The following is a 25,041-nucleotide window of genomic DNA, read 5'->3' on the forward strand; positions in this document are numbered from 1 at the left end:
TGCACATGTTATGACATATGGCATGAATAGACAAGACATATACCCCCTACCAGTTTTATACATGTTCCAGGCGTTACAAACTTTTGGCTTCTTTCAACAACCCGGCATGAAGTCACATGATCATGCACTTAACCAAGGTAGTCTGCAGCACCCAAATTGCAAATATGCAGATGTAGGACTGATTTTAGAGTGTAGAGAGAGAAAAAGTCACCTCCTGTTGTGAGTAAAAATGGCGATAAAGAGAAGTGTAAAAAAAAGCTGACATATAGGGCTGAACGAATTTGAAAAATTATCTAATTGCAATCTTTTTTTATCTTAATATTGCGATTTAATGCAATTCTTTTTTTCAGTTTAATTCATCATGTCTTTTTAAACATATACAAACAATAAATCAATCGGTTTCATCGCTGTGCAGACTAGGCGCTAAAAGAGCCGGTGCGTCTCAACTCGCAGCAGAAGTGATTGCGTTCTGCCTACGATTCATTACAACCATAATTGCGATTTGATTTTGAATTTTCTCTGCATTAAGCACAGAAAAAAAATGGCCTCTAGATGAAGATGTTTGTAAACAAGGACTATTTAAAACAAGAACTGTTAATGTTTTTATTCATCACAATATTATTCAAGAGAACAGCTTTTAATTGAGTTGGACATCAATCCTTGTTCAGCATAAAGTGCAACCAACAAAAAAGTCTATGTATTAAACTGGTTGACCAGTACTTAATGCTGTGGTAAGATTCCTGAAAGTTTCTGGCAAAAAAGTACGATTATATAAACTCTAAAACAAGTAATAAAATTAGATTATCTCACTGCTGCAACTGTCTTCCCTTCCATGTAGAGGAAAAAACCTCTTTAAACATGTTACTGACACCTAAAGGACGTGTGATTCACTAATTGTTACATAGCCAAAAATTGCAGACCTCTGCGATTTGGAAATTGTGTTTTTTAAAATTGCGATTATATTGCAAATGCAATTAATTGTGCGGCCCTACTGACGTATGAAGCATTTTTCTGAATGCAAGCTAAGGAAAACTAAAGTAAAAATAAAACCAGCACATGGAGTAAATGCCCAGATACTCATTGCTGTGAACATTTAAAAAAAAAGTGATGTAAATGGAAAACATCAGGTAACTATAAAAAGTCAGCCCTTCATATTTATAACCTTGAGGAGCACAACACTGCTGGCTATAAACGACCATACCAGTTTTATAATCGGATTAAGCACTCATTAAAGTGAACTGTTCAGTCATGTATGAACGTCCTGCATCCATTTACAGATAACATACGCAGGTAGCCGGGAGGGGAAATGCTCGCTCATGCTCATCCAAACTGAGCAGAGGGGGGGTGAAAGCAGCCTCCACAGGGGAGCCACGGCGGACCCGGCTGTCAGGACCCAAAGAAATATTTAAGTCCGAGCATGCCTGCACTGACAATAAATCCAGGGACAAGCTGATAAACGTGATCCAGTGGGTCGGAAGTAATTACCTTTACTCCCAGCTCACACAAAGGGCCGATGGTGGCAAAGGAATAGGGATGAACGAGGGGAGGATTTTCTCCCTTCTGGGCGAAGCTTGTCTTTAAATTCTGAATAGTCAGTGCCTTGCTGTTTTTAAGTGAAGAGATAAAAGAAAGAGTAGAAGAAGTGAAAATAAAAAATAAAAAATCCTTGCGTGGCTGAAACTTCAGACATGCTTTTCACCTACAGGTCAGAAAATGTCCTTTCTTCTGCAGGAGCCATTATTTCCTGTTGGCAGCCAGCTGTGTTGGCCCTCTGCCTTTATGCCTTAGAGCAAGGGGTGTCCAAGGTGTGGCCCAGGGGCCATTTGTAGCCCTCTGGGGGATTTGGTACGGCCCTCTAACAGATTTTAAAAAAATTGCATAAATTTAGCTTGTCAGCTCAGGGGGTTTAAGACAAATCTTAAAGTGACATTTTCACTGATGCAAAGCCTTTAACAAACAAAAAGACCAGGAAGGTAGAACATTATGTGTTCATATGTTTTTGTTTTTTTTGCTTTTAATTCTAATTTAATAATGAAAGAGGACCGGAAAACATCCAGTGACCTTTTCTCAAAGGTACACTCGGGTGGACCCATTTAGTGAACACGGCTGAAAAAAAGCAAGACTTTTTGAAGCGAAAGCAACTCATATCCTGTTCTCATTCCTGTAATAGGTTATATAAAAAATCTAGACAAAGACGTGAGGAAACAATCAACTTTTAGGATATTGTTGGGAGTTTTTTGCCCCCAAACAAAGTAAATCTGTGACATGTTTCTGTCATTTACAAAACATTTTACAAACACTGCAAAAAGGGAACTCAAAGTAAGAAACTTGTTCTTGAAATTTGTGCATTTTTACCTTGATTTGAGCAGCTAAATAAGACTATTTGCCAATGGAATAAGATTTTTGCACATAAAATAAGAACAATTAATCTCCATCATCTTATTTCAAGTGCAGAATATCTAATTATCCTATATTACAGGTAAATAATACCCATTCCATTGGCAAATAGTCTTATTTAGGCTGCTCAAATCAAGGACAAATATGCTAATTTCAAGAAAATTTTACTTGCTTTGAGTTCCCTTTTTGCAGTGAAGATTTTTGCATTACTAATTCTTAAATTAGACTTTTGTGATAATGGGGGGGAAGCTGATTTAAATGAAGAGGACAATGCTGCCAGTATACATATTTGTACATCTAATTTATAATAGTCAAATGGAAATACCATAGAGACAAAAAGCATGTTTTTAAAGGATATCCACGTACGTTTGAAGCTTCGTATTGTCATAGACTGAGATAGTCCCACAACATTTAGTGCTGATGTCTGTGAATAAGTTTAATTCCAATTTGCAACCTTACAGAAACTACCTGAAAGCTAAAGCTGTTCTATCCATGGTTAAGTAACCAGCTCAGGTTGTTGATGGGAGTGACCTCCCATCGCTGAGATGTGTGCAGAGCTGGCTAACAGAACGCCTGATCTGTACAGAACAACACATCATCATGTGTACCGCGAGGCAATAATAAAGGTGCTTATACCAGGAAACCGCTACAGTTATTGGCCATTTGTAGGAGTGTGGGTGAGGAGGGGAAAAAAATAGCATGATAGTAACAGGTGGACCTCTGATATATTTATCCCGTCACCTCCACATTTAACAGATGCAGGCTAATTTTAGATGTGAAACTCTCCTGCAGAAAACCAGTCCCACTCACATCCTGGTTACTGCACTGTTTTCAGGTTAAAGCGTGGATCTGAAGCAGCGCTGATCCTTAACAGACTGGGGATTTTAAAATCCTTCTATTTTTATGGTGCATATGTAAGAATCTTAGGCTTTAAAGGCCCCATCTGTACAATAGAAACAGCTTTCATTGGTTTTGACTTCTTCCTCTGATACAATTCAGATCTTTTCAGTTTGTCTATTGGATAAAAAAAAAATCAATATCTGTCCAAATCGAATCCAATAATACATTTTGTATGGTTATCTGATGTCTCCATTGTATGCAGAAGAAGATACCTTAAAGCCAAATAGACAATGAAAGAATCTATTATCACAGCTGGATGATTTATTTGCTTCCTTATGGATGTTTTTGCCATTTTAACATAATGAAGCAACACAACTGACTGTTTTAGGCTTTACAAAGTAATAATTACCTGTTGGTAACCAGAACTTAGTATATCTGGCCATCTGATTTATTATCAACATGAAGGGTCTAGCAGAAATATTGATTTGGTTTGAACTTTTTCACATTTAGTCACACTAAATGTATTTTGTTTTGTTCCACACAAAATATGAAGTGGACGGAAAAAAAAAGGTTTAATTTTATTCTCATGTAACAAGAGGAACTCCTCTCACATGTTCATCGTCTCCACATCTGTTATGACTTCCTTTGAACAATGGCTTTCTTCTTGCTGCTCTTCCTTAACGACCATATTTGTGGAGTGTGAGAACTATTGATTGTCCCTTAAAATAATCTAATCTCTTCTTAGATTAAAGCTACTAACCTAATCATATTTTAAACTTCTCTGTGATCCTGTTTGTTCGGTAATGTCCCTTAATAAACGTCAGAGCTTCTCAGAATAGCTGAATTCATACTGAGATGAAATTACACACATGCTGACTCATTTAACATCTTAGATGCCTTGATATACTTGGTGGCACTTCATGTCTTTAAGGCTATCAGAATAACCCTAATAGCGAACCGGGTACTTGCACTCAGAGAAGGATGCAAGTACCCGGTTCGATCCCCAGCGCCTGCACTCTGGGTCCCTGAGCAAAACCCTAAACCCCAGAACCCTCCCTGGGCGCCGCACATGGCAGCCCACTGCTTCCCAATGGTGATGGGTTAAAAGCAGAGAACAAATTTCATTGTAATGTATGTTTCAATGACAATAAAGATGATATTACAAAAATTATATTATTATTATCATAGGGTAGTTCACGCGTGACATCAGCGCCACATCCGGGCACGGTGGTTGGCAAAAAACAGAGCTGTTCTCGTCTACTACATGACAAAACGGGTGATTTAGAGCGTACTTTTACTTCGTTTATTTTTGGAATCTAAACAATGCCTATGACTTGTTGTGCTCCCGGTTGCACACAGAGGCATTCCAAATCGTTGGATGTACGTTTCTGTCGTTTACCGAAGGAGAAAGGACGAAGAAAGAAATGGATATTTTCAATGAAAAGAGCGCAGGCAGACGATCCGAATGCACTGGGGGAGCCATCATACCACGACAGAATTTGCAGTCTACACTTCATCTCCGGTAAATACAACTTAATTCTGCTCTAGTCATTGTTCTACTTAAATAGCGGCGTAGGGGAGGTGGCGATCGCTACACAGGCCGGAGAAGCGGCCCGTGTAGCGATCGCTACAGCAGCCGCTGCAGCAGCCGCTGCTGTCTGAAGCAGCAGACAGCGGCGGCGGCTGCTGCTGCTCCATTATGCCCCCGTTCACGGGCGCTAGTACTTCTGTGTTTACGCTGCAATGTCGCTGACACCCCCACCCATTTTAACAAGACAAAAACACCAAAATAATCCGTGGTAAACAATGTTTTTTTAATCCTACCGGGCGGGTCTTCCTCTCTGCTGAGACGCGGTCTGTGTCCGACGCCGCTTTCTGCTGTTACAAACATGTCTGAACATCCATCCATTTTCTGACCCTCTTAATCCCTCATGGCGTCGCGGGCGTTGCTGGAGCCTTTTTCCTGATATAAAATAATTGTAGCCATCCAGTGGTTTAATGTCTTTCATGCTCTCTCGTCTGTACTGGCCTGCCGTGTTTATAAGGCAGCTGTATATGTCGCGGTACGGAGCACTGGGCCAGCATTTCACAGACTCGCTCCGTCCCTTCAGGCTTTTGCTGTGTGGATCTGGCAATTTGATACCATCAACCATCAACTTACTCTTAAAACGATCTTGTAATACGTTATCTAAAGAAGAAAAATACGTGGAGAACTCGTCAGTTTCGCTGTTGGCGTCCGCCATTGTGTTCGCCTTTTGCCTACCAGTCCGGCGCGCATGCGCGAAAAACCCGGATCAAAACAATAACAATGAACTGGTCTATTACTACCAAGGGTGCTGAATACATCTGCATACCACACTAGTCGGACATTTGGAAAGCCGTGTATCTTGTTGCGTACACTTCACAGTCATGGTCTTCATGTTGCTCTATTTCATATAATCTGAACAAAGCACACTGAAGCTTCTGATGGTAATTTCCAGAAATGCTGAACATTACAGATTCCTGGAATGCGTTTCACAAGCCACTTTGGTTGCAAATGATAAAAGGCAAGTTGGTAACGTTTCCTCATAGCACGTTAAACCACAAAAGTCAAACTAAAACAGGGCAATCCCTTTCCATGTAAAAAAAAAAAAAAATGCTGTGTATGCTGTGTAGGCCAAAGACAGCATTTACTCTCCCCGGCTATCTCAAGCAGCATTCAACAAGGGCGACTATTCAATGTCAAGCCCCAGCAGAGCAGGCTTTAAAAGCGTTCAGGGTCAGGCCAGAGCGGGATGAGCACGGTTAAGCAAAGATAGCAACAACCACGGCTTTTTATCATCAGGGAACCCTGCTGGAAAAAAAAAAATATATATAAGCAGCCAGTTGGTTTAGTCGGGGTGTTAAATGTGTGCAAATAGCTTTGGCAAATTCTCATTACCGATGGCTTATAGAGAGGATGGATATTTTTCTCACTCTCACTCCGAGGACGTCAGGGAAAGGGTAAACGTCTCAGTTCTCTCTAAGCTGATGTCAGGACTTTCAGCCGGGGACTAAAAAAAGCTCTGAGAGACACTTTCAATTTATGCATCATTTTAACACCGCTGTCAGACTACGTCTAATGGGAACTCGCAGCCGCACAGAAGCCATCGCAGTCACAGTAAAAGGTTTTCAAATTACGCTTTTTTTTCTAGTTTATTTATTGTCTTTATGGAGTTTAATAGAAAGCGTGGCAACTTGCTTTATTTGCCAAGCTGAAAAACCTGGTTTGGCTACACATCTCCACAGTTAACCATACAGTGCACCATGTTTAATGGAAACTGGGAAGAGGTTGTATTTAACATTAACTTCCTATGTGCTCCAAGTGTAGATTTGAAGGATTCCTCTTTTAGCTTAAGTTTGGTGGTAACTCGTTGAGAAGTCTAATACTTTTCACCGTCTCTGAACACGAGATAGAAAGTTCGTCTGAAAGCTTTCCGTCCCTCTCTCCGTTCCCATCTCAGAGAAAGTTGTGCAAAGTTTCTTATTTAGCTTCAGTGTATTTATTTCTGCAGCCACAGGAAGCCTGCAGCTCCTGCCGCATTAGTGTGACTATCGTACTGTCTGGAAAAGCTGTGCACATTGAGATTTATTGCCATAAATGTGATACTTTGGTTTAAAACAAACAAACAAAGTAATACACAATCGGTCTGGTCGTATTTAACCTGGGATCCGGTCCATCTGGGGACCTGGGGTCTAATTTCTACCATGCCAACGATAACCATGCCAAAGACTCTACCTCCTTCCTCCTCCATGTTTTTACACGCCCATGTTCCTCTATTTTTCCCTTCTGACAAACACCTACATCTCTTTCTGACTCCTGGCACAACAGTAAAACGAGCCTGTCGGGGGGAAGTGCTATAAATCAGTTTGGCCTTTATTGGATCTTTCAGAGTAATGAGCGTCGACAAAACGCGGCCTGGAAAACTCTTCTCTCAATGCTTGGAGGTCACGGAGGCAATCACGTTGTTTTTAATTCACGGGCCGTCACAGACCTCTTCCTCCCTGCTCTCCTCTGATCTCTCCGTCTTCCAGCTCTGAGGTAACTCAGAGGAGAAGCGCAGCGGAGGGAGTGCCATCTGCGGCTCTGGCGCTCAACGTTCTCGCAGCTCAGCTCTGGCCGTTCCTCCAATGGCATCAATACATGCACAGAGGGAGGAAAAACACCACCCAAACCCCCCATCCCCCCCAGCTAACCCTCACATGCCATCTCTCTTCCTTCTCTTCCCTCCTCCTGCCGTAGACATCCTCCTACTCCCAGCTGCTCAGACAACCTGCAACCCCCCCCCCCCCCCGTCCTAACCTCTTGATCTTACAGTTCTCCTCTTCATCTGCTTCCTGCACAGTCTCCATTTCCAGCATGCCACCACATCCACTGACTTAGTTGGCACGAGATGACGAGGAGGAGCTTCCTAGTGTTTCGTAAGCAGCCTTTAACTGAGAGGATGGGTAAAAATCGCTGAGAACATTTGCAGGTACTGGCGCCACTAGGCCGTTAATATTCTCAAGCCCCCCTAAATAATTTGGTGAATATTTATTCTATTTAGTTATTTATTGCCAACAAATTCAATATAATGTGGTCCGGATACAAGTTTGAATGAATAATCATAGAAACTGTGATTGTTAACTTAACTATGATCATATATCTGTATACATACATACATATACATAAACACACACACACACATATATATATATAAAAATATATATATTTATATATATATATATATATATATATATATATATATATATAAAAAAAAATCTTATTTTTTTTTACAAAAAATAAGATTTTTATCTTATTTTAAGATGATTTTCATACATATGTGTATGATTTCCTTATCACATGTCCAGTTAATTAAAAAAAAAAATTAATGTTTCTCCATGGCTGCCACAACACAGCTCACTTAGTGACTTGAATTAGATTTTTTTTTTTTTACTGCTCCAAAATTTTTAATGAACCCACTAGTTTTATTTTAATCTAAGTCAGTTAAATCTGAGCATGATTATACAATATTAGGTTTCTATGTTACACTAATTTGGCCAATTTTGTGATAATCTAACACCAAACGCTTTCGATGGTTTATGCCAGTGGTCTTCAACCCTTCCAATTTAAAGAGCAATTTTTCCCTCAGTCCATAAATGAAACTCATAGAGCTGTAAATGTTTCAAAACATAGAAAAAAAGACAACTTATAGTTTTGGATAAATATGTACTTTAAGAAAATTGTCATTTTCAAAGAAACACTGTTTTATTTCTACTTTTTGGTTTTTAAACACTACACTAACACATTAACACCAACTTAATGACAAGAAAATGAATCTTTAAAAATGTTACTGGTACTTTTAGTATCATTCTGTTGTGTAAATCCAGTGTAGTTATTTAAAAAAGCTGAAACCTGCATTTCTTACTACATCTGTAGTTTTTAAAAACATCCATTTAGCATTTTTAATGAAAGTTATTAGAGCCACGGCCTGCAGACGCCTGGTATAGCTGTATGTCACATCTAAAGTTTACTCATGTAAAACCAAAATATTCTCCTTCTTGGATGGGGTTTGAGCCAGAAACACGACTCATTTAGATTCATTCTGACTCCCTCACCTTAACAAGCAGGTTAGAAATTGCTTGATCATGATCAAAAGACCAGGGAGCGACACTGAGCTGCACGACTGGAACAAAAAAAAAAAAAAAAGGTGGCTGGTGTGTTGTGAAACAAACAATTTTACACGTCGCCTCCTGCTGAGTCTCTCCCGAAGCTTTGACTCATGACTCATGCACAGATTGAGGCAGTCAGGAGGAACAAAGGCAGAGATCTGTGAGCAGGGGTAGTTGATGAAAAAAAAATCACTGCGATGGTTTTTAAAGGGATCCGAGCAACATGCTCCCTGTTTCATCCTCTGTGCATTTTCTGAGATTCATCTGACTCATTCACAGCTTTCTTGAATTGGAAAACTGCTTCATGTGAGTCCAAAGTGCTGCTCCTGCTGCTCAATCTATTTACAATCTGCAGTCAGCTCTCTCTGTTTGGATTGATGTATGTATGTTGTGGTTTGACCTATTAACAGGCGAGACGTCTTTACCTGTTTTTTAATGTTCCAATACGGTGACTGAGAGTGATTTTATAGTAAATAGCAGTGTACGGTGCCGGAGGCTGCATTCAAGGTCGCACATTTGATGACTAAGAAGCTCAAAATAAAGGAAAGTCTGGCAGGGACGCAGTTCATACACACACTGCTTGTTTGCAAGATGAACGTACGTTTCAGAGCTTAGTTATGTGTAAAAACATAAATACTTGCACTGGTCCAGAGAAATGTGGGGAAAACGGCACATGGATGAGGGAATCTGTTGTCTGAGTTTGTGTTTTTTGCAGAGCAAGCAAGTAATGCACATGTGGAAAATGGACCCTCAGAGTGATCTAGTGGCTCCTTACTGCTGTTACAGACGTTTTGCTGACTTAGTTTGTCGTGCTTGTTGTCTTTTAGGTAAGGGTCACTTTTAATCAATACAACGTTGTCCTGGCTGATCTCTCTCTTTCTCCTTTTTTACTGAAAAGAATAGGCTTCCTTAGACAGAACAACGGCCCTATTGTCTGGTCAGAGAAAATAAACTATGCACAAAGCTAAAGGTGTGCACGGTTATAGTGTATTTGGTCCCCGAAAAAAAAAACATTTTGTTGGAATTTTTTCTCATAATATACTTATGCATTTATTTCCTATCACTAGATAAAATACAAACAAAGGTTGCCAATTTAAATGTATGAATAAAGGGCCCCTCCAGCATGACAAAAATAAACAGAATGAGGCTTTTAATACTTACTTATTAATAAATCTTAGTGATAAGGGCAGCCGTGGCTCTCGTGACTAAACTTTAATTTTCCTTCAGAGTTGCACTTTCTTTTAAACTCTTTATCTAAAAGAGTTTATTTTAAGTTTCAATAAAGAAGCTATACCGCTGACATGTAACTTACACATGATTTGTACAAATTAACTGCATGTATTTCAGTGAGTTTGTCTGGTTGGAACTGTGTTTGCCTCTTTATATATTTACACTGTGTACAAAATTCAGTGTGATGGGTTGTTGTGGAGCAAGACTGATGTTGGTGGCTGCAGGATGTTAGCACAATAAAATCGAGTTAATCCACCTCACATCGTCCTAAACGTGCCAATAAGCACACAGGTGTGGGCTAAAACGTATCAGACGGATAATGTGTCTAAGTTTTTGCAGTGATTTAAGTAGCTTTAAAATAAAATTGTCCAGTGCTGTGTCTTTTTTGTCGGCCAGTCAGACAGATGTCCACCGTGCCCGGTCCTTGTGATGCCGTGGTCTGCAGTAAAACCTTATATAGCGTCCGTACCTTTGTTTATCGACCATTATTATAAAGCATCTCCATACTTAAGACAGCTGCATCCTTTTATAATCCATCTCATTTGGGCTCTAATTAGACGCACCGCCCACCATGTTTGTTTTGAAACCTTAGCTCGGGTGAAGCCAAACAGTAGTGACTGTAGTCAGACACGACTGAGGTACTAAAGAGTGTGCACACATGCACAGATACGTTCAAGTGCTGCTGCAGCCTGGGGACTCCTGCAAACACAGACATTTGAAGGAAAACAGTTGTAACTTTGGTTAAAAGCGTAAGAAAAATACAATCGAATGTCAATTCTGAGAATTAAAAAGGTTGAAATCAACAGATTATTATAGCAGCTGTCATTAATTTTGTCAACTAGTTGTGGCAGCCCTATTGGAAATGAATCAGGATACATTTTTTTTCCGTTTAACAATTGCATGGTTTAAATTATTATTAATTTGTTTCATTTATATTTCAAAATGTAAAGTTAGTGTACTTGCTTCTATGATCTGATGACTGTGCAAAGTGTATAGTTAATACAACCAGATAAAAAAACATGATCCTATTTGACAAACTAACTTTTTTTTTTACCATAAAGATTAAAACACCATCTGTGGACCGCCGTTAGAAAGGCCAGCGCTCAATTTCTCCTCTACACTTCAACAATTCTCCAACATTTAATCAAAGTTTTCCAGGAACTTAAAAGTAGTTAGAAAATAACAATTTCCTCTCATCATCAGTGGAGTTGCTTTATTGAGTTTGTGGCATCTGGCTGTTTTTATCTCGACATGAACACTTTAAATGAAATCATCATATTTTTTAGTATCCTCTGTAAATCAAGAATGAGGAAATGTAATTTTGCCCTTAAGAAGGCGATTGAGTGAAAGCATCTGTTCTCTTCAGGCACCAGGAAAAGCACGGCCTCATCGTGACAACATCCAGAACATAAAACCAGCCTCAGACCTGCGCATGCTGTGTGTGCGGGGGGTTTTAGCTAGTTTAGCAGTGTCAGCGACGGCTTCGGTGAGAAACAAACGGTGCTGGGAGCCTCTCTCCTTCCCTCTGTCCACGCAGACACACGTGTCCCACGTCCTCTGAGCCAGCTGCGGTTCCTCTGGCGGCTGGCGAAGGCAGAGGCAAACAAACCCAGATAGCTTCCATACATACATGAACACCAGGCCACGCGTTACACTCTTGCACGTGTGACCGGTTGTGGTTGGCTTTCTGTTTATTGGCCGACCAAGAGACAGCGAGCCAATCAAAAGCAGGGACGCCCCAGCAGGACTCAGGAAATCAGGTAGAACCTTACGACCGAAACCCGCCGTTTACATTAGAAATGTGTAAGACCCATAACAAGTTATTTGAAAATATATTCTATTTTTATTTTTTTTACATTACGAAGATTATTGTCTGTTTGGGCAGAAAGAATTTGCACTCACTGCAAAAACGGATCTAAAAATAAGTAAAATGTTCTTAAAATTTGTGTTTTTGTCCTAGATTTGAGACTATCTGCCAATGGAATGAGTATTTTGACCCCTAAAATAAGACAATTAGATATACTGCACTTGAAATAAGATGATGGAGATAAATTGTTCCTATTTTAAGTGCAAAAATCTTATTCTATTGGCACATCATCTTATTTACCTACTCAAATCAAGGAAAAATACACACATTTTAAGTGCATTTTACTTATTTTTAGTTCTGTTTTTGCAGTGCTCCAGTCCGTGCAGCTACGCTGATGAGCGACACCGGGCTAACGCTGCAGACATCAGTGGATGAAGCTGAGAGCAAACGACTCCTTGCAACAAGTGGTGGCTGCAGCTCTCTACAAAGTCATGTAGTTTGGGCAACGCTGCGTTAGGGATCCGATGGCGGCTAGAAATCTCGTACCTCTGCTGTCACGTTATGAACAATAGACAACGTCTGGTCACGAAGGAGAAGAAGCTACCCCGGTAACTTTCGCCGCGTTGAGGGTCATCCCAGGACCTTTTTACGTTAAGTTTGAGGCAGAGTTAGCTGCTGGTAGCAAACTCTATTGAACTCTGCGCCATGCTGGTTTTATAGATGTTTTATCAAACATGTGTTAAAACTGCTGGACCTCTCGACAATGTTGCAAAGCACTATTTTCAGTCTAGTTTACTTTTGCCACCTCGCTTGGATGCACTTCCACAGAGCTAACATCGCTCTGTCTCTTACCATGCGACTCTTAATGGTGCAGGTCGTTCTCGCTTCCTTTGCTTTTTGCTGGTCTTGCCTCAGTTTTATGCTGCATTACTGCTGATTCCTAGGCTGGAGTGCGCATGCAAAGAGAGAAGCTATCCTGCAAAAGCAAACTGGAATGGTTGCCACACAGAGCAGCCTGGGTCTTAGCTTTCGCTTGACGTGTGTCCTCAGGCGGTAAAGGAATGAAACGTCCAGTTTTACATGGCAGGTTGCTGGTGCATTTAATGAGGTTCAGGTTGAAGAAGGTTTTGGGGTTAATCCACAGACAGGTGGATGTTTTTAAAAAAAAAAAAAAAATCCACATCCACAGGAGACAGTCAAAAAGCTGCTTGGGCCTACATCCAGGCAACAAAAGGCTCCACCGGCCGCCTGTCCATTAAAGGAATAACCAACACCTGGCCACACCCATACTCACCAAAATAAACGTGATCAAACAACACGTAAATGCATCAAAAATAAGGAGTTTAAACGAGAAATCCGATGCAGAATTTTTATCTGATAATTTTACATGTGAAATTTTAAGGAGAACACAAATAATGGCATTTGCACATCTGTCGAGGGGAAAATGTAGCTCCTGGCACACTGGAATCAGATCCTGTGGTATCCGAAAACGTTTACGAATACGAGTTAACGGATCGATACCCGATCCGGTAAGGCGCTGCCGCATCCCAGCTCCTGAGAGTCGGTACTTACTGGGAAAGGGGCAGAGACTGGTAAACTTAGCCCGCGTGTTTTTTTTGGACTGTGGGGAAAAGGCTGGCGTACGTGGAGAAAAACCCACACATTCAAGGGGAGAACATGAAAACATCATGCAGAAAGGATCAGACCGGATTAATTCTCTTTGCAATTATATACCAGGCTTTTTACAAGGGTTTTTGACTTATTTCTAACACGTCATTATCCAGTCCCATCGTACCCGATCGTGGTAAAATAGTGTGCAGGCTGCTTAACAAAACTGGAAAGAAATCCAGCAGAGACCTGATGCAGGACATGAGGGACGGACGGTCATTCAGTCTACTGAGTAGATGATCATAATTCTCTTTAGATTTAACTGTAAATTTAACCACATCAATGCAATGAGTTTTACTCAAATGCAGGCTTTGGTGCACCTAAAATCCGCATTGAATGAATTTATTAAAATTGGCTAAATCCAGTAAGCGTCTTCAGAGAAAGACTAATATTAAGAACAGACTATCTTTTCCCCAATTGAGCCAAAAAGAATTTGCAACCAAATATCTTTCAATAAGGCAAATATGCAAAACCCTTTTAAATTTTTGGATCTACGGTGATTTACACACCCTTGTCCTACAGATAATCTGATTAATTAGTTTAGTAAAATATTGCATATGTCCCATATGTTGTGGCGCAGGTAAAAAATAAATAAATCACAATGTAATTATTTGGTAATTTTTGTTATTTTTTTGCCTTTAAATCCTTTTTGACTGGACAGTTTTGGCCCACGTGATGCAAACAAAAAAAAAAAAAAAATTGACACCCCTGATCTACTGTGTGAGCTTTACACCTGATGGGCTTTTGGGAAACACCTAGTTAGCAATAAAATACTATTTATGACACATTTATCTTTTCACACATTTTACTGATCCAGCTAAAGGAATAAGAGCCAAGAATCTTTGCGACAGACTGCTGGTGATTAAAAGTCTAAAGATCCAACTTAGTATTAAACTGATAGTTTGCAAACTTGTCTTATGTGTATCCCTCGAGTTTAGGAGTTTTTTTTTTATGCCTTAATGATTCATAGTTTGTTGCTTAACAAACAAAAAAACACTACAATGATAACGCTCAAGTCCTCGATGGAGGATGAGCGAAACTACGACTAAATATCATTAAAAAAAAAAAAAAACCCTGAAGAGTCTTTTCAAAAGTTTATGACATAGTCTAGCTGCTTGGAAGGCAAATGTAAGACCGTGGGGGAGTGACTTCTGGGTTTCGCCCCGGCACCGTGGAGCTTCTGCGAGGGCGAAGATGGGTTCAGCTGAGGTTCGTCGTCTGTCAGTCTGACTGGAATCCGCTGAGAACAAACGGCGTGAGCAACAATAACACGATAAAAGGGACAATCACAGTGATGGTTGCCATGGTAAACACGTAACATAGTGAGGTGCTAGCAGTCCACTCGTTTGCCTCTCATCGCTCCGTGTTCACGCCATCCTCTGCTCCCTCTTAATCCGTGCTAAGTGACGTCCGTTCTCTCAGTCTATAGTTTCCCCCTGCCACTCCCTTCACTTATTTTTTCCCTTTGCTCCTCTTTTCCCTCCCCTCCCCTCCCCTATCCTTCTTTCACGCCACAGTGTCCTCCCTGCAGGCACCAGACAGGCCCTGAACGCTGCACAGAGGAAGCAACCTTCAATGCATCATGACAAACTGACTGGACGGAGAAAATACACATCGCCACCCTCGAGTCGGCCTCTCTGCACTCGTGAAAACGGTTTATTACGGCTGCTGAAACGCACTTTTTTGTCCTCACTTCCGTCTGTAATTACACGTTTAACAAAGACAAGCCGCGTCCTGCACGGTCAAAGCTGGGCAACAGCCATAGCTGTTGCTTATTTTTCTCTTTGTAATATCTTTTATTGCCATGCAAAAAAGAAAAAAACAAAGAAAAAAACAAAGAAACTCAAGATGAATTGTTAGGTTAAAATGCAACAAATAATATAGGAAGACATTGTTTTAGGAAGTCCAGTTCTTTTACTGTGCTCAGGTATTATATCTCCATTGTGGAAAATTACATTTGATTGCACCATTAGGGGTCTTCGTGGTCCTCTAGTATTTATTTTAACATTTTGAAGGTCCTGAAGCATAAACAACACGCATCGCCAAACCCGACCACACAAAGTAATAATTTTTATAATATAATTCCTATAATAATAACAACAAACAAAGAAAGGGAGAGGCAAAAAGACAAAACTTGCCTCTGATGATCAGAAGTTGATCATTTCTAACAACCTTTGCATAAATTTTTACGCAGAGTCCAACCAAAGCATGGCTAGAGCGCCCATGTAGGTCAGGTAAAGCTGTTCAAAACTTAAAGGGGAAACATCAAGCTTTTTTTATGCCTTCCTTTTCACATTTAAATCTTTCAGTCGTGGTCCATACAACGTGGAACAGCAACGCTTGGGTCTTAATTCCCCGTTATTGTTGCCCCACAGGTTCTCTGTTGCCCCTCTGTTCTGAGGTGCATCTGAGAACAACTTGTTTTGGTGCTGTCCCTTTAAATGCAAACGAGACTCTTCACACCACGCTCCCCCCTCCAGGTCACAGAGCGTTCCACTCCACACCGTTTGGCCATTTTTGTAAATATTGAGAGGAAGAATAAAGAACAGAGAAAACTGTCCGGCTTGAAAAAAACAACCCAAAACGAACATAAAGATATCGACGCAGCACCTGGAGAGACTAAACTCAGATTCTCTGCATTCCCAGAGACTCCAAGCACACCACAAAAACATATTAAATGGCTAAAAAAAAAGTGGATTTCACATGATTTGTCCCCTTTTAACAGAAGTGTCACAGTCCTTTATGTGGTCGGAGGAGATCATTTTAAGTGGGACACAACTTTTCACCTCTGAGATCCATCTAAAAATAACGAGTTGGGAGTCGAACTTCCACATAATGGCTATGCACTTCCTGTCTTCTTCTTGTTTTAGTGAATAGGGACTTCCTTCTAGCGTGAAGTCGAGGAATAGATTTCATCCGCTGTTGACAAGGTTTTGAGTAGTTCTTTCCAAGCCTCTGCAGATAAAAGTTTGTGAAAGTAAAATAATTCACTGTTTATTCAAACTATTTTCTTGGATGGTTTTGCATGTCACATGGTGATGTGCCCCTGGGCAAGGCACTCAACCCCAAGTTGCGTATTGGTGTGGGATTGGGTAAATGTGTCAGTCATGCTTTGAGTGGTCAGTATGACTGTGTTCGGTCCATTTACCATTTTATCAACAACTGCTTATTCGGGCTTAGCTTTTAAATTAAGACTCTGTCAACATAACTTCCAGGTGGAGAACCGTAAACTCCTGTTTCAGTTTAAGTCTCCCCCCCCCCCGCCCCCCCCCCCCTTAATAACTCCTCATTACTAAGGGGTGGATCTGTTTCGGTTCAATTTGCATGTTATCTAAGCCATTACAAGGCCTTTGTTTGGCAATGGTACAAAGCTTGGTACTCCACATTACTCCAGACTTTTGAATTGAGAAAGCTTCCTGGATAGGAAGCGAAACGTCTTCAAACTACGGAAAACAAGTCCAGTTGCTTTGTTTTTTACTTTTTTTGGAATGACCATGACCTGGATGACTGAAAATCTTCACCAGCACTTATGTGTACAGTTTAAACCAGAAATGTACATACACTGTATAAAATGACGCATAATCTTTACTTCTTGTTAAATGCATGATAAGGTACGTTTCTAATTGCTTAGGATAAGGCATGTTTAAAAAAAAAAAGCCCAGATATTGATATCATGGTTTAGAAAAGCTTCACAGCTGCATTGTAGGCACAGCTCAAGCACGCTGCTTCTTTGTGTGACATAGTGAAATAAACAGGAAAGTGAACTGTGGACTTTTCTAGATGTAGAAGGTGCCACACAGATCTGTGTGCAGGTAAACATAGCCAGCATGGGAATGTGCAGCCATAACACGGTTCAGAGAGGAGACCGGTTCTGCTTCCGAGAGATTTTGGTACCAAAATGTGCAATATAAGGCCCAGAAAGAAAGGGAAAAGTCCCTTTTTTTGGTGACGCTGGTCAGAGAGTGTCAGATGAACGAGTTCTGCACCGACGCACACTCAGTAACACACACGAAAAATGTATAACAGTTTGTAGATACACTACCTTTAATCGTTGGAGACGTAACCTGCAATCTAATAAAGCTAAAACGTTTGGCCAGGGAAGCTTGCATACCCGAGAAGACCATCCTATGTGCAGGACGGCTGCATGTTACAAAAATACACGGTTTCATGAGGAAAGAACATTATATGGAGAGATATCAGCCGGGAAGTTAAAGCTTGGGCTTAAACGTGTCTTCCAATTAAAGGCGAACAACACCAAATGAGTTGCAAAGTGGCGTAACGGCAAAGGTTATGGGTGTTTTGGAGCGGCCATCGCAAGGCACACAGTCTCTGTCCCATATAGAGGTGTGAGGGGAAACGATGCGGCCTACAAACCCGACCATACGCCAGTTCTATCAGGAGGAATGGGCCAAAAAAATAAAATAAATCCCTGCAAATCTGATAGAGGGAGACAAGCAAAATGTTTGCCTCGTGTCATGGAGCCTAAACGCCAATTCCACCAAATTATCAGGGCAACACAAAAAAAAGCAAAGTAAGGTTTGATTCAATATCAGACAGTGTAGATTAAGCATCTTTTAATGCAGCATGTATAAATGTCTGGTTTCAACTGCACATTAAAACCGGGACATTCTAAAACGCTTAACGTGAAAAAGCTTAACGTGGCTTAAGGTAGGAAAACAACGAGGAATCATCACCAAATTTCGCATGGCCATATCTTGTCATGAAGACTTAAGCCTGTCAAAAAAAAAAAAAAAACCTGAAATCCAACGATTATAGAAGATATCTCACATTAACGTTTTCTTCTTCATTGGCGCCTATGGCGAGAAAAAGGCTTAACGTAGTTTAATGTACCTAATCAACGATCAATAATAATTGGACTTTGGGTTCGATTTTTTGATAGTTTCATGTGCTTATGAGGAGCAATATATGAGAGAAATTTGGTGATCACTGAGCGTTGTTTAGGTACATTGAATTGCGTTAAGCTTTTTCCTTTCAATAGGCCTCAATGAAGCAGAAACCCTTAATGTTAGATAACGTCCATAATAATTGGACTTTGGGTTTGACATTTTGACAGTTTTGTGTGCTTATTAGGAACAATATGAAATAGAAATTTGGTGATCATTGATTAGGTACATTAAACCACGTTAAGCCTTTTTCTCGCCATAGGCGCAAATTTTGAGGAAAACGTTTATGTGAGATATCTTCCATAATCGTTGGATTTCGGTTTATTTATTTATTTTTTTTGACAGGCTTAAGTCTTCATGACAAGATATGGCCATGCGAAATTTGGTGATGATTCCTCGTTGTTTTCCTACCTTAAGCCACGTTAAGCTTTTTCACATTAAGCGTTTTAGAATGTCCCATTAAAACCAAAATACCACAGATAGCGTTCACCACTGATCATTTCTAACTCCTCCGCCCAATGATTTGATCTTTAACGTTTCCGGCATTGGATGTTAACAGGACAGCATGTTCTGAAGTTGTCTCCAGCATAAACTTGTTGCTTAGAGGTGTTTATGACATCCTGCACAGACGTGTTCCCTAAATGATATCCTGTACACGTGTTACAGTTTCATTCACTCACCACACCACGTTCCTTTGGTTATAGGCGGTGAGGATGGGTTTGATATGGGGGGGAAATCGGCGCCCTGGTTTGGTTTGGATCTGATGATATCTCGCGTTAAATCAGTACACTTTGTTCATTTCTGGGTATTGACGCCACGCCACGCCACGCGTCTCTCAGCGCGCGGTGAACCCGGTGAACCGGAGCGCACCGCGGGCGCGTCAGCGGCGCGCGTTGCGCTCCGGCCGGCCGGCCATCGCTCACCTGTCAGGCTGTCGTAGCACTCGATCTCGGTGCTCTCCACGGCTCTCCGCTGCTCCTCGGTCAGCTTGGCCGCGGCTTGACTCAGCAGGCTCACTTCGGAGCCCGTCGTCCCGTCCACGACGTGGACCCCTTTGAGCTGCAGCAGGGCACGGTGGTACTTGCCTATCGCCTCCCGGAATTTCTTCTCCTTGTAGCAGCGGTGGCCCTCCGCCTTGAAGTCGATGGCTTTCTGGATCTTCAGCTCCATCTCCATTTCGCCCGAACCGGCCAGATACCCGCCGTCTCCTCCTCCTCCACCTCCACCTCCTCCTCCACCACCACCACTGCCGCCTCCTCCTACGGCGACCGCTGCCAGGCTACGACCGCCGGTCTCCGGGTAGCTCTTTAGGCTTTTTATCGGGTGCTGTTTGGCTTCCATGTCCCTCAGTGAAGGCAGATGGAGGGGGCCATTGTGCTCGGTGTGTTTCGTCGGGGAGGATCGGAGCAGCGTGCTGTGCATAAAGGATGCGGTATCGGCGGGGCAGGCAGGCGGCACTCAACTGACGGGAAGCGTCGATAAAAAAAAACAAAAAAACCTCCGAAAAAAACAAACAAACAAAAGAAACGAGAGGAAAATGGTCAGATGCGTCTGTGGATTGTCACTTAAAATGCTTTAAAGACGCGGAAACGAGCTAAAAAGAAGTCGGGGGAAAACATCCAGAGATCCCCCCGAACGTTAGGCTACAACGGTCGAAAACAGAATTCCGCTCCGTGGTCTCGCGGAAGGATGCTCTTCTTGTGGACGGCACGCGCAGCTTCAGCACCACAGACAGCGCGCGCACACGAAGCCCTCATGCCGCACAGCTTCATGGGAGAGAGAGAGAGAGAGAGAAAAAAAAAACAAGTCGTGAGGCGTTGTTGCTGCGGCGGAGCTTCTACGCAAAAATGAACAAATAAAGCAAACATTCCTCGTGAAGATCGATTCAAATCTTTACTGCAAAACGATGCCGACGTCTGTTGATAACATTGCTAGGTTATCACGTTTATAAGCTCGTCGTTGTTTACTTGTAATTAGGTTTCATTGTTAGTTTGAATGATAGGATAAATGTAATAATAGAATTCGGGTCTGTGTTTTTATACAACTAAAGCTAACAAAAAGCACCTGATGACTTCAGCTGATAAGGTTTTCAGGGTGAGGTGAGGGGAAAACATCAAAGAAGAAACAGACAGCGACCCCAGCTGGACAAACAGCAAAGTACACTTATTTATGTTTCTGCTGGAGCCCAGGAACCAGGACTATAGAAATATTTAAAGTGATGATACTTCATTTATAGTATACCTTGAGCCCTTTCTAAGGTATGCATAACTTGTTTACAGAAGCATGTCATTCCAGCATCCTCATCACAGAAAAGATATCTGCCTTTAAATTTACTTACGGCACTCGTGGATGCAGTTTGGGCATTTTCCATTAAATATTATTGTATGACTTTGCTGACTTCATTTGGCTTATTTTTTTTAGCTTTCTTAAGCTTTCTTTAGCTATTCTCAGTGCGTTTTGCAAATAATTACCTAAACTGTGGCCTAATTTGTGGCCATATTCTGAGAATGTTTTACATCAGGGGTCTCCAAAGTAGGAGTCGCAAAATGATTTGATGCTGATGTGCTAAAAAGATTTTGCATTTTACTTGGGAAAATGGTACCAAAGTTTAACTTTCCAACATGCTCAACGTTTCTTATTTTAATGCAGGAGGAAGGAGGCACTTTTTTTGTAAAAATCCATATAAAAATACTACTTTATTCATAAATTTCCAAAAATATTATGAACTTATTCCTATAGTCCAACCCATCACCCGCCAAAAAAGGGTCACCAGTCTGTGCCACAGATATTTTGGGGGTCGCAAGCTTAAAAGATTGGGAACCCTTGTTTTGCATAGTTATAATTATCCAGGGTCTGAGATTACTTATCTTGGATAAAACTGTTCTAATCTCCATTTTTATTAATTTTTTGTTATTTTTTTCAGTAGTAATATAATATATTAAAGTCATTTGATTGCAATGTCCTAAGACTATGTGGTAAGTTCAGGAAGAAAAACAAGCTCATACTCCTTTACGGCTCAGATGTTTGTCATTGTAGCCGCTTTTGCTTTTTTTGTGTCAAAATAAATACATAAAAACACTGTCTACAGTTAATAATATTATCTTCATAGGAGTGAAGAAAAAATGTACATTACTGCATAAAAACAGAAATACCTACCTTTAAAACAAACTGCAACATTTAGTATCACGGTTGTAGCTTTCCTGTGATTTACATTACTACTATTCTGTTTTATAACTGAACACTGCCACACATTGCTGCTGGATTCAGTCGACCAACTTCTGGCATCCGATAAGAAGTAATCCAGTCCAGGATGATTCAACTACTTTGAATAATTCCCACGCATTTCTTGATTTTTTTTTGTCAGACACATCATGTCTGATTTCACCTTAGGGATTGTGCTGGCTGCTCCTTACCGTTAATTTTCTTTCTCTGGGACCAACGTGGTACTTACTTGCTGACAGGTGTGTTTGGGGTTCTTGTCCAGTTGAAACAGTTTCAAAGGGGATTTCTGCTTTTGTTTAAGGCAACATGGCTTCTTCAAATATTTCGATACACTCAAATATATCCATGGCAGTTGACAAATAGGCGTCGAAACCATAGTATGAGAAATATCCCAATAGCATGATCATTAAAATGCCACGTTTCACATGCGCTGTTACTTAAAGGAGCAATAAGTACGATATTTACTGTAAAATCAACTTTAATTGTTCTCATTTGTCACCCGGGATGGATGTAACATTCCCTATAAATAATCGGTCCTCTGCATCAGCAATGTCTTTCTCCTTTCAAACCTAGAAGTAACCTCTGCAATTTCCCTCTGGGATTATTAAAGTATGTCTGAGTCTGAGTCTGAGTACGGTGTGGAACTACTTTGGTCCAGTGTGTTGCTCGTGTTTACTTCCTGGCTCCTGAGCCAATCATATGAGAGTTCCCAGGGTTCCCAAAACAGAGCGCAGCATTTGGTATTTTATGTTGGCAAAAGAGCAACAGCCTGCAAACATGGAAGTGTTTGGAGCTCGTCTGACAAACTGCTCCAAACGAACAATCCTTTGATTAGTAAATACAATGTGGGACTTTGCAGGGATGCCTGGGCTTCAAATATGCATATTCTTCTAACTATTATGGCACTCAGGTCACTGTAGACCTTCTGTGATCCTACCAGGAGTTGATCAATCTGAGTTTTTCTCATTTTAGCTGATCTCTGATCAGTTGGAATAGTCCTTTTTTTCTCCCCACAGGATGAATCACCTCACTGACTAAACTTCACACTGGTGTTGTTTTGAACACATTCACTTTCAATTCATTCAATTAAACAGAATCAGCAGCATGCATGTCGGTTTACTAATACTCTACTACAGCTACGAGTCAGACTGATGTAGGACTTCTACTGTTTTGAACACATGCAATTCTGTTCGCTTCAATTTAGCCTGCGTTTGTTATAACGTGGTATACTGAAATAATTAGTAAAAATTAAACCGAACTGCAGACATTGCTGGCTCAGAAGGACAGGAAACATGTTCATATGTCTTCATGTTTGTGATGCAGCTTTTATTGGCGATTATCATTGTTGGTGTTTAAATTTTACCATGTAAATAAATAAATTTGTTCCTATTTGCTTGTGCTCCTGCTATGCATCTTAAGAGTCTGGGTCTTTTACATTACCCATCTACCTACACTTCTTTTTTATGACTAATGTATCTGCTACAGTACTGGGGTTCACTGTAACACGTCTGTCTTATCACAGCCACTGAGACTCTGGTGAATCCTACACAACCATTATGCCACAAACCAGCAAGATCTCCTGGTTTAACAGGGGTGGTCACAACAAACGGTTTTAATTGTTCAAGTGCATTTAAATTAGCTGCGTGATTCCCTTTCTCTTAAATCCTATGGAAGCAGCAACGATGCCCCCAAATCTTTGCAATGAACAGACTTTATATTATTTAAATATCAGCTAGGACTTCAGTTAATGGTTAAAACGTGGAGCCAAGACCAGTTTTAACAGTCTTAAGTTGAGGCATTTGCCATTCAGACATTCAGATGTTTTTACCTTCTCCAGCTATAATGATATAGTTCTATTTACTAGCATGACCCCCCCCCCCCCCATTCATTTCACTCAGTTAACATCACCACGTGCAGAGAGGAGGTTGAAAGGGTTTATTGAGAAATGAGGTGCTCGGTGTTTTCAAAGGAAAACGGGTGCTTGACATTGTCGCTATACGCTAACGCAGACATTGATCATAACATTGCTATTATATTTCAAGCACGGTTTGTTAAAATCCATGACAGCTTTTTTTCCTCTCAAGAAAAAAAAAAGTCATCAATGCTGATATTTTTTTTTTTTTTGCCCTACTTTGTTTTTTCCTTTAATCCATAAAAACATTTTAAAATATTTACAGTGCAACCAACTGCAGGTTTGAACAATCTCTTAGTGGATTGAGGTAAAGTATCTACAGGGAACTGATGGCACCTCTGAGGTCCTACACTAGAGCGTCCGAGTAGAAATATAAAAAGCAGACCGGGTGTTCAAGTAGGTTCTAGAAAAACGCTCCGACTGTGGTCAAACAGGTAAAAGGTGCTACTACCATTTAACAGAAGCACTGAAGCAGAGGTATGTTGTTTTTCTAGTCTCAAAGGCTCACTGACGATTGATCAAGGTATAACTTCTAACATATTGTTTTTTTTTTTTGCAAAAAAAAAAATATATGGTCAAAGCTCAGAAGCCTTTGATGATAAAACACGATACAGGAGGTATTTTCAGGTGAAGATTACATGACTAGATTCAGCAATCAGTCACATCAGCATGTGCACTGTCTCCAACTGCTGGCTGCTAATCTAAACCTATCCAGGTAAGTAATAACTTTTGGAAATATGTAACATTCAGCCATAATCTACTAGATGATCATATCAACTCTCAAAGGGGAAAGTATAGGCAGCAGAGTCCTTATACCGGTGCGTTTCAAATAAGAGTATCACAAAAAAGTTGATTTCAGTAATTCAGTTTAAAGTGAAACCTTTATACAAATCTGTCACCCCTTGAGCGGTATATTTTAAACATTATGAATTAAAGCCAAAAATTCAGTATATAAGAACGTTAGAATATTAGAAAACTCTAATTTAAAAAAGGTATTTTTTAACGTAGGCCTGTTATGGCCTCTTGACAGTCACCCAGCAGACCGTTACCGACACCCTCTCCAAGGACGGAAAGCCGCAAAAGATCATAACTTAAGAAAATGGACGTTCAGAGAGTGCATCACAGCATATTTAACGAAAGTCTAGTGGAAGGAAATAGTGTGGCAGAAGAAGCTGCACAAATAACAGGGATACCTGCGGCTACAAAAGGATAGTGGACCAAAGGTTGATCAAGATTTGGTGGAGAGCCACAAGCTATGGAGCACAGCTGGAGTTGTAGCTTTAAGAGTCAAATCAGGCAGACGTTCTCCAGGGAATCTGATCCTGTCTCAGTCCTCAGGTTGTTACGCCTGAACCAGAGACAACACCAGACACAGCGTAGCCAGGATAAGG

The 25,041-nt window shown here is 40.7% G+C and overlaps 1 protein-coding gene across 1 annotated transcript in view; it reads right to left on the bottom strand.

Moving 5' to 3' along the window:
- The window catches only part of ttc9b (tetratricopeptide repeat domain 9B), a 38,733-nt gene extending 18,433 nt beyond the window's left edge, over positions 1-20,300 (bottom strand). The window contains exon 1 of the mRNA XM_036149686.1: positions 19,440-20,300. Coding sequence (XP_036005579.1) covers positions 19,440-19,938 — 499 coding nt within the window. The 5' untranslated portion in view covers positions 19,939-20,300. The remainder of the gene's footprint in view (positions 1-19,439) is intronic.
- Between the last annotated feature and the right edge of the window lie 4,741 nt (positions 20,301-25,041).

Source organism: Fundulus heteroclitus, chromosome 18, assembly GCF_011125445.2.
Source record: "Fundulus heteroclitus isolate FHET01 chromosome 18, MU-UCD_Fhet_4.1, whole genome shotgun sequence".
Lineage (NCBI taxonomy): Eukaryota > Metazoa > Chordata > Actinopteri > Cyprinodontiformes > Fundulidae > Fundulus > Fundulus heteroclitus.